At 42.4% G+C, this 14961-nt stretch overlaps 1 protein-coding gene across 2 annotated transcripts in view; it reads right to left on the reverse strand.

The window, feature by feature from the left end:
- Positions 1-12916, reverse strand: part of PNKD (PNKD metallo-beta-lactamase domain containing) — a 69732-nt gene extending 56816 nt beyond the window's left edge. Inside the window, exon 1 of one of the 2 annotated variants that reach the window (XM_072122410.1) lies at positions 12735-12916. In XM_072122410.1, coding sequence (XP_071978511.1) covers positions 12735-12868 — 134 coding nt within the window. In that variant the 5' untranslated portion in view covers positions 12869-12916. Of the gene's footprint in view, positions 1-12406; positions 12552-12734 lie in introns of those variants that run through there. The other variant, XM_072122411.1, reaches the window with a different exon arrangement.
- Between the last annotated feature and the right edge of the window lie 2045 nt (positions 12917-14961).

Below are 14961 nucleotides of genomic sequence, written 5' to 3' on the forward strand. Positions count from 1 at the left end.
TTATAGTAGTTATATTCTTGTACATAGGGGGCAGTATTATAGTAGTTATATTCCTGTACATAGGAGGCAGTATTATAGTAGTTATATTCTTGTACATAGGGGGCAGTATTATAGTAGTTATATTCTTGTACATAGGGGGCAGTATTATAGTAGTTATATTCCTGTACATAGGAGGCAGTATTATAGTAGTTATATTCTTGTACATAGGGGGCAGTATTATAGCAGTTATATTCTTGTACATAGGGGGCAGTATTATAGCAGTTATATTCCTGTACATAGGAGGCAGTATTATAGTAGTTATATTCTTGTACATAGGGGGCAGTATTATAGTAGTTATATTCTTGTACATAGGGGGCAGTATTATAGTAGTTATATTCCTGTACATAGGGGGCAGTATTATAGTAGTTATATTCTTGTACATAGGGAGCAGTATTATAGTAGTTATATTCCTGTACATAGGGGGCAGTATTATAGTAGTTATATTCTTGTACATAGGGGGCAGTATTATAGTAGTTATATTCCTGTACATAGGGGGCAGTATTATAGTAGTTATATTCCTGTACATAGGGGGCAGTATTATAGTAGTTATATTCCTGTACATAGGGGGCAGTATTATAGTAGTTATATTCCTGTACATAGGAGGCAGTATTATAGTAGTTATATTCTTGTACATAGGGGGCAGTATTATAGTAGTTATATTCTTGTACATAGGGGGCAGTATTATAGTAGTTATATTCTTGTACATAGGGGGCAGTATTATAGTAGTTATATTCCTGTACATAGGGGGCAGTATTATAGTAGTTATATTCCTGTACATAGGGGGCAGTATTATAGTAGTTATATTCTTGTACATAGGGGGCAGTATTATAGTAGTTATATTCCTGTACATAGGGGGCAGTATTATAGTAGTTATATTCTTGTACATAGGGGGCAGTATTATAGTAGTTATATTCCTGTACATAGGGGGCAGTATTATAGTAGTTATATTCCTGTACATAGGGGGCAGTATTATAGTAGTTATATTCTTGTACATAAGGGGCAGTATTATACTAGTTATATTCCTGTACATAGGGGCAGTATTATAGTAGTTATATTCCTGTACATAGGGGCAGTATTATAGTAGTTATTATTCTTGTACATAGGGGGCAGTATTATAGTAGTTATTATTCTTGTACATAGGGGGCAGTATTATAGTAGTTATATTCTTGTACATAGGGGGCAGTATTATAGTAGTTATATTCCTGTACATAGGGGGCAGTATTATAGTAGTTATATTCCTGTACATAGGGGGCAGTATTATAGTAGTTATATTCCTGTACATAGGGGACAGTATTATAGTAGTTATATTCCTGTACATAGGGGGCAGTATTATAGTAGTTATATTCTTGTACATAGGGGGCAGTATTATAGTAGTTATATTCTTGTACATAGGGGGCAGTATTATAGTAGTTATATTCCTGTACATAGGGGGCAGTATTATAGTAGTTATATTCCTGTACATAGGGGGCAGTATTATAGTAGTTATATTCTTGTACATAGGGGGCAGTATTATAGTAGTTATATTCCTGTACATAGGGGGCAGTATTATAGTAGTTATATTCTTGTACATAGGGGGCAGTATTATAGTAGTTATATTCCTGTACATAGGGGGCAGTATTATAGTAGTTATATTCCTGTACATAGGGGGCAGTATTATAGTAGTTATATTCCTGTACATAGGGGGCAGTATTATAGTAGTTATATTCCTGTACATAGGAGGCAGTATTATAGTAGTTATATTCTTGTACATAGGGGGCAGTATTATAGTAGTTATATTCTTGTACATAGGGGGCAGTATTATAGTAGTTATATTCTTGTACATAGGGGGCAGTATTATAGTAGTTATATTCCTGTACATAGGGGGCAGTATTATAGTAGTTATATTCTTGTACATAGGGGGCAGTATTATAGTAGTTATATTCCTGTACATAGGGGGCAGTATTATAGTAGTTATATTCTTGTACATAGGGGGCAGTATTATAGTAGTTATATTCCTGTACATAGGAGGCAGTATTATAGTAGTTATATTCTTGTACATAGGGGGCAGTATTATAGTAGTTATATTCTTGTACATAGGGGGCAGTATTATAGCAGTTATATTCCTGTACATAGGAGGCAGTATTATAGTAGTTATATTCTTGTACATAGGGGGCAGTATTATAGTAGTTATATTCTTGTACATAGGGGGCAGTATTATAGTAGTTATATTCCTGTACATAGGGGGCAGTATTATAGTAGTTATATTCCTGTACATAGGGGGCAGTATTATAGTAGTTATATTCTTGTACATAGGGGGCAGTATTATAGTAGTTATATTCCTGTACATAGGGGGCAGTATTATAGTAGTTATATTCCTGTACATAGGGGGCAGTATTATAGGGGTTATATTCTTGTACATAGTGGGCAGTATTATAGTAGTTATATTCCTGTACATAGGGGGCAGTGTTATAGTAGTTATATTCCTGTACATAGGGGGCAGTATTATAGTAGTTATATTCCTGTACATAGGGGGCAGTGTTATAGTAGTTATATTCTTGTACATACGGGGCAGTATTATAGTAGTTATATTCCTGTACATAGGGGGCAGTATTATAGTAGTTATATTCCTGTACATAGGGGGGCAGTATTATAGTAGTTATATTCTTGTACATAGGGGGCAGTATTATAGTAGCTATATTCCTGTACATAGGGGGCAGTATTATAGTAGTTATATTCCTGTACATAGGGAGCAGTATTATAGTAGTTATATCCCTGTACATAGGGGGCAGTATTATAGTAGTTATATCCCTGTACATAGGGAGCAGTATTATAGTAGTTATATCCCTGTACATAGGGGGCAGTATTATAGTAGTTATATTCCTGTACATAGGGAGCAGTATTATAGTAGTTATATCCCTGTACATAGGGGGCAGCATTATAGTAGTTATATTCTTGTACATAGGGGGCAGTATTATAGTAGTTATATTCTTGTACATAAGGGGCAGTATTATACTAGTTATATTCCTGTACATAGGGGCAGTATTATAGTAGTTATATTCCTGTACATAGGGGCAGTATTATAGTAGTTATTATTCTTGTACATAGGGGGCAGTATTATAGTAGTTATTATTCTTGTACATAGGGGGCAGTATTATAGTAGTTATATTCCTGTACATAGGGGGCAGTATTATAGTAGTTATATTCCTGTACATAGGGGGCAGTATTATAGTAGTTATATTCCTGTACATAGGGGGCAGTATTATAGTAGTTATATTCCTGTACATAGGGAGCAGTATTATAGTAGTTATATTCTTGTACATAGGAGGCAGTATTATAGTAGTTATATTCCTGTACATAGGGGGCAGTATTATAGTAGTTATATTCTTCTACATAGGGGGCAGTATTATAGTAGTTATATTCCTGTACATAGGGGGCAGTATTATAGTAGTTATATTCTTGTACATAGGAAGCAGTATTATAGTAGTTATATTCTTGTACATAGGTGGCAGTATTATAGTAGTTATATCCCTGTACATAGGGGGCAGTATTATAGTAGTTATATTCTTGTACATAGGGGGCAGTATTATAGTAGTTATATTCCTGTACATAGGGGGCAGTATTATAGTAGTTATATTCCTGTACATAGGGACAGTATTATAGTAGTTATATTCCTGTACATAGGGGGCAGTATTATAGTAGTTATATTCCTGTACATAGGGGGCAGTATTATAGTAGTTATATTCCTGTACATAGGGGGCAGTATTATAGTAGTTATATTCCTGTACATAGGGAGCAGTATTATAGTAGTTATATTCTTGTACATAGGAGGCAGTATTATAGTAGTTATATTCCTGTACATAGGGGGCAGTATTATAGTAGTTATATTCTTCTACATAGGGGGCAGTATTATAGTAGTTATATTCCTGTACATAGGGGGCAGTATTATAGTAGTTATATTCTTGTACATAGGAAGCAGTATTATAGTAGTTATATTCTTGTACATAGGTGGCAGTATTATAGTAGTTATATCCCTGTACATAGGGGGCAGTATTATAGTAGTTATATTCTTGTACATAGGGGGCAGTATTATAGTAGTTATATTCCTGTACATAGGGGGCAGTATTATAGTAGTTATATTCCTGTACATAGGGACAGTATTATAGTAGTTATATTCCTGTACATAGGGGGCAGTATTATAGTAGTTATATTCCTGTACATAGGGGGCAGTATTATAGTAGTTATATTCCTGTACATAGGGGGCAGTATTATAGTAGTTATATTCTTGTACATAGGGGCAGTATTATAGTAGTTATATTCCTGTACATAGGGGGCAGTATTATATTTACAACGTCATTGCAGAATTTTGTAGAAAATGTTTAGACAATAGGGTGTTACTAGTAATTAACGACACACAAGATGTTACACTGCAGCATCACACGGTGTGTCCTGTCATAGTTGCGAAGGAATTTGGACATTTACCCTTTCGTCAGTCATGGCCGGGTGGAATGTGTCTAATAATCGCTGACTCCTCACCAAAACACCAGGAGAATTTCCCATGAAAACTTGACTCTTGTTGGTCAGGAAATATTCATTACCAGTCAAGATAACCAGCTCCCAACATCTCAATGTGGTTCCCCTGGAAAACCTGATCACTACCAGAGGACATCCCAGGGCGGCATCTACATCTATCAGACATTTTGTGATCTCCTATTTGGGCTACCCCTTTAACTAGGCAAATAGGAGACAAATCAACAAATGGCTTAAAGGGGTTTGCACTGAGATTTAAACTACTCACATTTCTATCAAGTTGAAATTTAGCACGTGGCCTGTGGATCGGTGATATGTTTACATTTGTAAAAGCTGCTTAAAATGGTTGTAGCCTACGTTGCCCATAACAACCAATCACAGTGCAGCTTTCATTAACTGAGGCCACTGTAAGAAATGAAAGCTGTGCTGCCATTGGTTGCCTTGGACAACAGGAGATTTTGCTCCAAAATGGCTTCCTACAGTCCAGGATATTGGCAGCATTGTATAATAAGTATTATCCCGGCACGCTGGCACCATTGTAGCGTCTCTCCCTGAGCACAGGAAGGAAACCACAGATATCATGTTAGTTTACCTTCTTGTGCCAATCTGACTTGTGTGTACACGACCGAATAATTGAGGAGTCTCACCCGTCGTCGTCAGGAATCATGTCAACATACACTAAATGCAACTCCAACTAATGCGTTCTAAGGATTACAGGAGATTACAAAGTTCTCCGGGTGATAAAGATCTCCGCTTGCCATCAGTGAATGAAGGGCTGCGCCTCAATGAAGTCAAAATGTCAAAACTTTAATTGCAGATTCTACAGGGCGCGTTCATACAAACGCCATGTAAATGCTCGGGGCTTGGCCTAATAACATCACAATGGAAAACGCTGGGTGCTTGTTGCTGATCGCAACGCAGACGCTAGGGGTTAACGCACCTATGAAGATTTTGTGACAAAATACATACAAAACAGGACAAAAACAAACCCAAAGGCTTTACTGCTGCGGTGTCTGACCGTATCCTCTTAGCTGAACACCAGAAGAGAGAATACAAATCCTACCAGCATCACTGAGCGTGTATTCACACAATGCAGTTTTCATACAGTTTTACATTAGCATTCTTATACATAGGTCCAGACACTTTGACTGTGGTAATCCCACATATACATGTTTGTTATCCAGGGCCTCCTTCCTTTTAAAATGATGCTAATGAGCCTGAAGGGTTTCTGTAGGTGTTACCAGCGCCCCTCATTACTGCAGCTTCACAGGCTGTTACTCTGTCTCACCATCCCTCCTCAGTACTCCCCACCTCTGCCTAATGTAATCTCATTGGGGGAGGTGGGGGTGGAGTACTCCTGCACAGTGTACAAAGCTACATGACAGAGGTACTCTGGTAACACCCCAAGAGCCTTTATGTCTCATTAGCATAATTTTAGAATGATGAAGACCATGGATAACAGATATAAGATGAGAACAGTCATGGTTCCTGGATTTCGATGGTAGATTTCCTTGGCTTTTCAGGAAAACGGAAATGAGGGAACCAATTATATACTTACCTCTCCAGAGTGTCTCCTCGGTTCCAGTAGCCGCTCTCTGTACCCCGATTTCTTCTCAGTCCATCAAACATTGAGCCCATCCGTGGCCTAAGTGGTCGAGACTCTTCAGTCACATGTGAAATGTCATCACTTGTGGTACAGGAAGCCCTGGAGTACAGAGATCCAGGACTGCAACCAAGGAGCCCCCCGGAGAGGTAAGTAGATGTTTTCTTTTAAACAAGTGCTTCTCCCCAAGGTGTTCCTAAAAACAGAAACCCCTTGTAGGGCTCTGTTCATACTACACTGCCAGTCTCTGTTCAGACATAAAACCTGTGGCGCCCTTTGCAGGGGTCTAATGGACACCACCAAGTGTCCTATGCCTCTATCTATTGCCCTACGTAGGGGTCCTATGCCTCTATCTATTGCCCTACGTAGGGGTCCTATGCCTCTATCTATTGCCCTACGTAGGGGTCCTATGCCTCTATCTATTGCCCTACGTAGGGGTCCTATGCCTATATCTATTGCCCTACGTAGGGGTCCTATGCCTATATCTATTGCCCTACGTAGGGGTCCTATGCCTATATCTATTGCCCTACGTAGGGGTCCTATGCCTATATCTATTGCCCTACGTAGGGGTCCTATGCCTATATCTATTGCCCTACGTAGGGGTCCTATGCCTATATCTATTGCCCTACGTAGGGGTCCTATGCCTATATCTATTGCCCTACGTAGGGGTCCCATGCCTATATCTATTGCCCTACGTAGGGGTCCCATGCCTATATCTATTGCCCTACGTAGGGGTCCCATGCCTATATCTATTGCCCTACGTAGGGGTCCCATGCCTGTATCTATTGCCCTACTTAGGGGTCCTATGCCTATATCTATTGCCCTACGTAGGGGTCCTATGCCTATATCTATTGCCCTACGTAGGGGTCCTATGCCTATATCTATTGCCCTACGTAGGGGTCCTATGCCTCTATCTATTGCCCTACGTAGGGGTCCTATGCCTCTATCTATTGCCCTACGTAGGGGTCCTATGCCTCTATCTATTGCCCTACGTAGGAGTCCTATGCCTCTATCTATTGCCCTACGTAGGGGTCCTATGCCTCTATCTATTGCCCTACGTAGGGGTCCTATGCCTCTATCTATTGCCCTACGTAGGGTTCCTATGCCTCTATCTATTGCCCTACGTAGGGTTCCTATGCCTCTATCTATTGCCCTACGTAGGGTTCCTATGCCTCTATCTATTGCCCTACGTAGGGTTCCTATGCCTATATCTATTGCCCTACGTAGGGTTCCTGTGCCTATATCTATTGCCCTACGTAGGGTTCCTGTGCCTATATCTATTGCCCTACGTAGGGGTCCTGTGCCTATATCTATTGCCCTACGTAGGGGTCCTGTGCCTATATCTATTGCCCTACGTAGGGGTCCTGTGCCTATATCTATTGCCCTACGTAAGGGTCCTGTGCCTATATCTATTGCCCTACGTAGGGGTCCTATGCCTATATCTATTGCCCTACGTAGGGGTCCTATGCCTATATCTATTGCCCTACGTAGGGGTCCTATGCCTATATCTATTGCCCTATGTAGGGGTCCTATGCCTATATCTATTGCCCTATGTAGGGGTCCTATGCCTATATCTATTGCCCTACGTAGGGGTCCTATGCCTATATCTATTGCCCTACGTAGGGGTCCTATGCCTATATCTATTGCCCTACGTAGGGGTCCTATGCCTATATCTATTGCCCTACGTAGGGGTCCTATGCCTATATCTATTGCCCTACGTAGGGGTCCCATGCCTATATCTATTGCCCTACGTAGGGGTCCCATGCCTATATCTATTGCCCTACGTAGGGGTCCCATGCCTATATCTATTGCCCTACTTAGGGGTCCTATGCCTATATCTATTGCCCTACGTAAGGGTCCTATGCCTATATCTATTGCCCTATGTAGGGGTCCTATGCCTATATCTATTGCCCTACGTAGGGGTCCTATGCCTATATCTATTGCCCTACGTAGGGGTCCTATGCCTCTATCTATTGTCCTACGTAGGGGTCCTATGCCTCTATCTATTGCCCTACGTAGGGGTCCTATGCCTATATCTATTGCCCTACGTAGGGGTCCTATGCCTATATCTATTGCACGCATTAACCACTTCATTTCCAGGCAGGTGCCGGAAACTCATGGCATCCCCTGCGCCTAATCTATAAAAACCTGGAAAACAGATGGAGAATCCCCCGGAGGTTCCGGCTTCACTCCCGCCGGAGAAGATGAGCGCTGACAGTAATTAGGGACAATTCACATTCCCTGGTTTCATAATGGTTTGCAAATGTGACTGAGTTTTTTTTTCATTCAGTTTTTTCTTTTTTTGTTTATCAAGTAGCAAAAGTCCACAATCTACAGTGTCCGACCACCGCAGTCACAGTCCGGGTGTCTGGATGGAGTTCCCCTTTAAGAAGGCTCCATCTGAATTTTACTGCTTTGTGACAGACGATATTAACTCCTCGTTGCCCAGTACCAGAAATGTTTACCTGGTAGTGCCTGGGGCCCCCCGTCCTGGACCCCTACAACACCGCTAGCCCGCACGCTGCTCCCGCCAGCACTTCCTGTTTGCACAGGCGCACCTTGTACTGTGTGATGTGTGAATGGACTTATTGTAAGACATTACACACATAAAACTGCTGACACAATGCAAAAACATCACATGGAAGAAAGCCGCAGGAACACTCGTCCAAGGAGCTTACAATCAGGAGTTATCTGATTACAGGGGGCTGACAGGCAGAGGTTATAGTTTTACCCCCTGCCGCCTGCTGGAGGTGGATGTCACCGTCCTGTACTTTGGGGCTGTAAACTTTTGCAACCATTCCTTATTCCCCTACCATGTTGTGTATACAGCTCCCCTGCAGATCTATGTGTGTGATCCAGAGACTGAAGCTGCACCTCACAGACCACCGTCCCGGGCATCAGAAGCCAAGGCAGTGATAATCAGCCTGGGGCCCCTTCATTGTTAGGGTCAGCAGGGGTCCCGGACAGACTCCCCACACCTCCACACTATTCATGAAATGATTGCATAATTCTACGATGTAAAATCCATTTACACTGGGTCCTCACACTGCTGTGTTCTTATCACCCTGCACTGAGCTGCTTCACAACCTCTTCCCTGTGAGCAACCGTTGTTGTATTCAACAGCCTGCTACAGCTTCAACTCATGGAAGCTGGAACAGATGGAACAGATGTAGAACACCACAACACAGGGGGCACAGAGCACAGAAGTGTTAGGATACACTCGGAGAAGCTACAATCCTGGGAAATAAATCCATACAATCACAGTCCTGCTGCTGCTGCTGCCGTGTATATCCCGCACAATCACTACCGAGATGTCGTATCCACTCCAGCCTCACGTCTCAGCCGAGTCACGGGAGGTGAGAACATCGCTCTGCAGCGGGCGCTGACAACACCTCTCATCATCCCGCAGCACAGGCGCTGATTCTGGTGCAGCTTCAGCACAGGTTAACCCTATCTAATCCACAAAAAAAGAGAAGATCTTGCCTTAAAATTTCTCTATATAAACACTACACTATAAAGTCCTGGGGCTGCTAGAAACATACACAAAGGTCTGATCTACAGGGACAGCACCTAACACCAGCTGCTGACAGGTTCTCTTTAACGCTGCATATCTGTTGCATCAGCCCTGGTTCTGTGGACTCATCAGATTATAAGATCACACAGAGAACTTGTATATCAAGGCCCCCCCACCCCCACCCCCCAGCGACAGAACAATCACATTCGCACTGGACCGTGTGTCTGAGCAGAGTAACAGCTGCACAAGATTACATTTACCTGAGGTTTCAGTGCAGGAAAACCTCAAATACGGAGAACCCCCATCATGGAAGATAGAAAGCAGGGGCCTCCAAATATGATCAAGAGCAGCTTCACACAACCTAACTGGGAGAGCTCAGCTCTGGATACGGGATGTAACTCAGGATCAGTACAGGATAAGTAATGTCATGTATGTACACAGTGACTGCACCAGCAGCAGAATAGTGAGTGCAGCTAAGGAGTATAATACAGGATGTAACTCAGGATCAGTACAGGATAAGTAATGTCATGTATGTACACAGTGACTGCACCAGCAGCAGAATAGTGAGTGCAGCTCTGGGGTATAATACAGGATGTAACTCAGGGTCAGTACAGGATAAGTAATGTCATGTATGTACACAGTAACTGCACCAGCAGCAGAATAGTGAGTGCAGCTCTGGGGTATAATACAGGATGTAACTCAGGATCAGTACAGGATAAGTAATGTCATCTATGTACACAGTGACTGCACCAGCAGCAGAATAGTGAGTGCAGCTCTGGGGTATAATACAGGATGTAACTCAGGATCAGTACAGGATAAGTAATGTCATGTATGTACACAGTGACTGCACCAGCAGCAGAATAGTGAGTGCAGCTCTGGGGTATAATACAGGATGTAACTCAGGATCAGTACAGGATAAGTAATGTCATGTATGTACACAGTGACTGCACCAGTAGCAGAATAGTGAGTGCAGCTCTGGGGTATAATACAGGATGTAACTCAGGATCAGTACAGGATAAGTAATGTCATGTATGTACACAGTGACTGCACCAGCAGCAGAATAGTGAGTGCAGCTCTGGGGTATAATACAGGATGTAACTCAGGATCAGTACAGGATAAGTAATGTCATGTATGTACACAGTGACTGCACCAGCAGCAGAATAGTGAGTGCCGCTCTGGGGTATAATACAGGATGTAACTCAGGATCAGTACAGGATCAGTGATGTCATGTATGTACACAGTGACTGCACCAGCAGCAGAATAGTGAGTGCAGCTCTGGGGTATAATACAGGATGTAACTCAGGATCAGTACAGGATAAGTAATGTCATGTATGTACACTGTGACTGCACCAGCAGCAGAATAGTGAGTGCAGCTCTGGAGTATAATACAGGATGTAACTCAGGATCAGTACAGGATAAGTAATGTCATGTATGTACACAGTGACTGCACCAGCAGCAGAATAGTGAGTGCAGCTCTGGAGTATAATACAGGATGTAACTCAGGATCAGTACAGGATCAGTGATGTCATGTATGTACACAGTGACTGCACCAGCAGAATATTGATCCTCTTAAATGTAATTGGGGGTCAGTCAGGTGACGTTGATGACCACCATGTGACAATCTATCACTATTGAGATGGAACAAAAATATACAGACATAACTGCGCTGATACAATGTAGCAAACAAATAGGACAGGAGAGAGATTTGTACTTCCCTAAATGATAATGACAGAAAAAACCTCAGTCTCCGCAGAATGTTATATTTTACTGGTCCTGGGGTCACAGGGTCATACAGTTTGGGGGGGGGGGGGTCTCGGGGGTGGGCTCAGCCTCTCCACACATAGCTGTGGGTTACAATCTTGGTGTGACCACCCCCAGGCTGTGGCAAGCAGAATGTGTGACCATGACAATGCACTCTCTGTCCCGCAGAGCATCGCTCTCTTCCATTCACATTAACCCTTCCGTGTGCTGCACATAACAGCATATTTGTGTATACGACCGCAGGACTGGTCATCTGATGAGCCATGAGCCAGTCACATGCAGAGCATTGCACCATAAAAAGATCAAAATACTAAATTGTTATTGCACCATAAGGGGAACAAGCTAGAGAATCATTTCTGGGTGTTCTGCAGAACATTGCACCACAAACCGTGTAGGATAAGTAGTATATGCAGAACATTGCAACATAACGAAAACAATTGGGATCTTTCCGGTATGGTCTGCAGAACATTGCAACACTGACAATCAACATTCTGCAGGACATTCCACATTGGCTGCTTTACTAGTCCTTCTAGTAATCTGCAGAACATTGCTCCTTAGTATCCATCACAGATTCTGTAATAAAGCTCATCACCTATAGACGGCATCCTGCAGAACATCTCACCCTCCTTGTCAATCTCCGTTTACGGGGCGCGTTATTCCGTCAACTCTGCAGAACGTTGCGCTTCCCAACGATATTTGCTTTCTGCAGAGCATCGCACCACACAGCATTGTTTACATGATTTCTGCCTGCAGATCATCGCAACACGGTGGTATCCAGGGCTCAGCGCAGCCGTCACACATCACAACATGCAATTATCCATCATGTCACACAAGATCCACGTCGTGTACCCTCACACGCTGTAATCCCCCCTGTACCCCACTACATGTCAGGCCAAGACAAACCGATACACTGTAACGGAAAATGCTGTGATCAGACGGCGACATTCTGAGCGATGTGATTGGTCGCATTGGCGGTTACTTACCTCTGATGATCGCACCGGCCGCATATCTGACACATAATTGCACGACTGCTGCAGATAGCGGTAAGTTTTATGGATAAATATTATAATAAGGCAGAAGATTAATGGCAGAGGAGGGAGTGGTGTCATTTATATATCCTAATAGATGGAAAATTGGTATCAAATGGCGCAAATATTGTGCAAATCCAGGCAGAAGCCGCAGCAGAATTCACCTGGCAGCCCTCAGAGCTGTCATTCATCTCTAATACCCGGCATCTGTGACGTCACCCCGGACCCTGACCCTAGGGCACAGTGCACACCACAAGGTCACCCTGCGTTTCCCCGCACTCACGCGATCCTGAAGAAGGGCTTCTCTGTGCGCGCCATGAGCGGGAGGCAGGGGCAGAGGCGCAGCCGGAGCAGCAGCAGCGTCAGCCCGCAGCACGAGCAGCAGACGGCGGCCACGAGCATCAGCAGCGCCGGCATAGCGCCCCGCTCCGCCAGGTGACCGCGGCACGCCCCCCACCGCCCAGCACATCTACATAGCCACGCCCTCAGCAGCAGCGGCGCCACCTGCCGGAGGAGAGGGGAATAGCATGTGATCATCACACTGGAGGGCGCGGAGGAGGGGTGAGATTTACCATACAGTCCAACCAAAACACGCCCCTGACTTCATTTACATAGCCACGCCCTATTGGACGCCTCTGCCTGTCAGTGACTGGTGTGATGACGGCGACATCTAGTGGAGAAAATGGTCATAACAGCGCCGAATCATCATCACTGGGTCATAGTCAAATAATACTAATAACTAGTAATAACACATAAAGGGATGAAGAATAATATCAATAATAACCAGGATTCTTTTTGTTACAATAATTATCTTTAAACATCTAATTTTAATATACTGATTTTCTATTCTACTGTAATTGTTTTATAATAATAACACTTATATGACTTATACAAATACTAATTTAATGATCAAATATACAATATATGATCTAATATACAAATGTATGACTTATACAAATACTTATATGTGTTTTATTAATTAATATTCACAATTTTTCATAACTAGAAGGTTCTAGATGCCTTTTTACACCTAAATAACTTAATGGCTATGTTATATAGAATAGTTTCCCTTCCTTGGTTGGACTTGATGGACTTGTGTCTTTTTTTGACCGTATAAACTATGTAACTAGTTTATTATTAGCTTTGAACATGGAATAAATCCACTTATCCTATTGCACACAGATGTTGTTGTAATTTTTAAGATCCATTAATAAGTAGAGCATGTCCAAATCAGAAGATCACTCATAGATCACTCATAGATCACTCATAGATCACTCATAGATCACTCATAGATCACACATAGATCACACATAGATCACTCATAGATCACTCATAGATCACTCATAGATCACACATAGATCACTCATAGATCACACATAGATCACTCATAGATCACACATAGATCACTCATAGATCACTCCTAGACTACAGTTTATGAAGTTTATGAAAAATGGAAGCCAGACCGATGAAAATCCGAAAATCAGGAGTTGGAGTCTTTTTTTCATGTTTGATTTTTCCAAGGTTTGTGTGCAGGTAACTGTTCACACGCTCAGTTTATCAGATGCAGTTTTTGAAGGTGCGGATGATAATGGTTTGAGACAAATGCATTGAAAGCCGCTGCTCCTCCTCCTACTTTTACTCCATTCCTGTTTTGGGCATCAAAAACTGCATCCGAAAAACTGAGCGTGTGGTCGCACCCTGAGGACTTATTTCTATAATCATATAACACGGTCATGTGTTCCCTGTGAACTTTAAAAGAATAAGACACCAAGTATCAGGGGAAAACGTTCTACATGAGTCTCCAGCATCAATATTAAATACGGAGAAGATCACACGTGAACCTTGTATAATTGCAGGTGGATGGGTAGTGAATGACATTGGGACTGAGCAGATTTCTGCCGCTGGTTTTTGGTGACTTATTGGGGGGGATTTATAAAGCAGTCTGAAAGTCAGAATATTCTTAGTTGCCTATGGCAGCCAATCACAGCTCCCCTTTAAAATATTCATGAGCACTGGTAAAATGAAAGCTGAACTGTGATTGGTTGCCATGGGCAAATAGAAATATTCTGACTTTCAGACAGCTTGATAAATCTCCCCCAATATATGTCAAGATTTTGTAGATTTATCCTCCAGAATGAGACCCAGTGAATAATCTGGAGCAGTGTAAGACATGTCTAGTCTGAGATTACAGGATTAGTTAACTTTACTCTTGCATGACGTCTGATTTATAAAGAAGATTCATTCTTAAAGGGGTTTTCTCTGTAATGACACCGATCCCTTATCCACAGGATTGTCTCATCACTTTGACCAGCGGGACCTGCAGTGATCATGACATCTGGACCCCCAGAGCTCCTGAGTAGAGAAGAGCAGACCCATAGATTTAGGTCAATTTATACATTAGGGTTAGAATACATTGATACTAAATAATGAATGCAACAAAACAATAATAATTCCGTTATTTATATAGTGCACACAGATGCCGCAGCGCTGCACAAAGCTTGTCACATCAG

Source organism: Engystomops pustulosus, chromosome 8 (genome assembly GCF_040894005.1).
Source record: "Engystomops pustulosus chromosome 8, aEngPut4.maternal, whole genome shotgun sequence".
In the NCBI taxonomy this organism is placed as follows: Eukaryota; Metazoa; Chordata; class Amphibia; order Anura; family Leptodactylidae; genus Engystomops; species Engystomops pustulosus.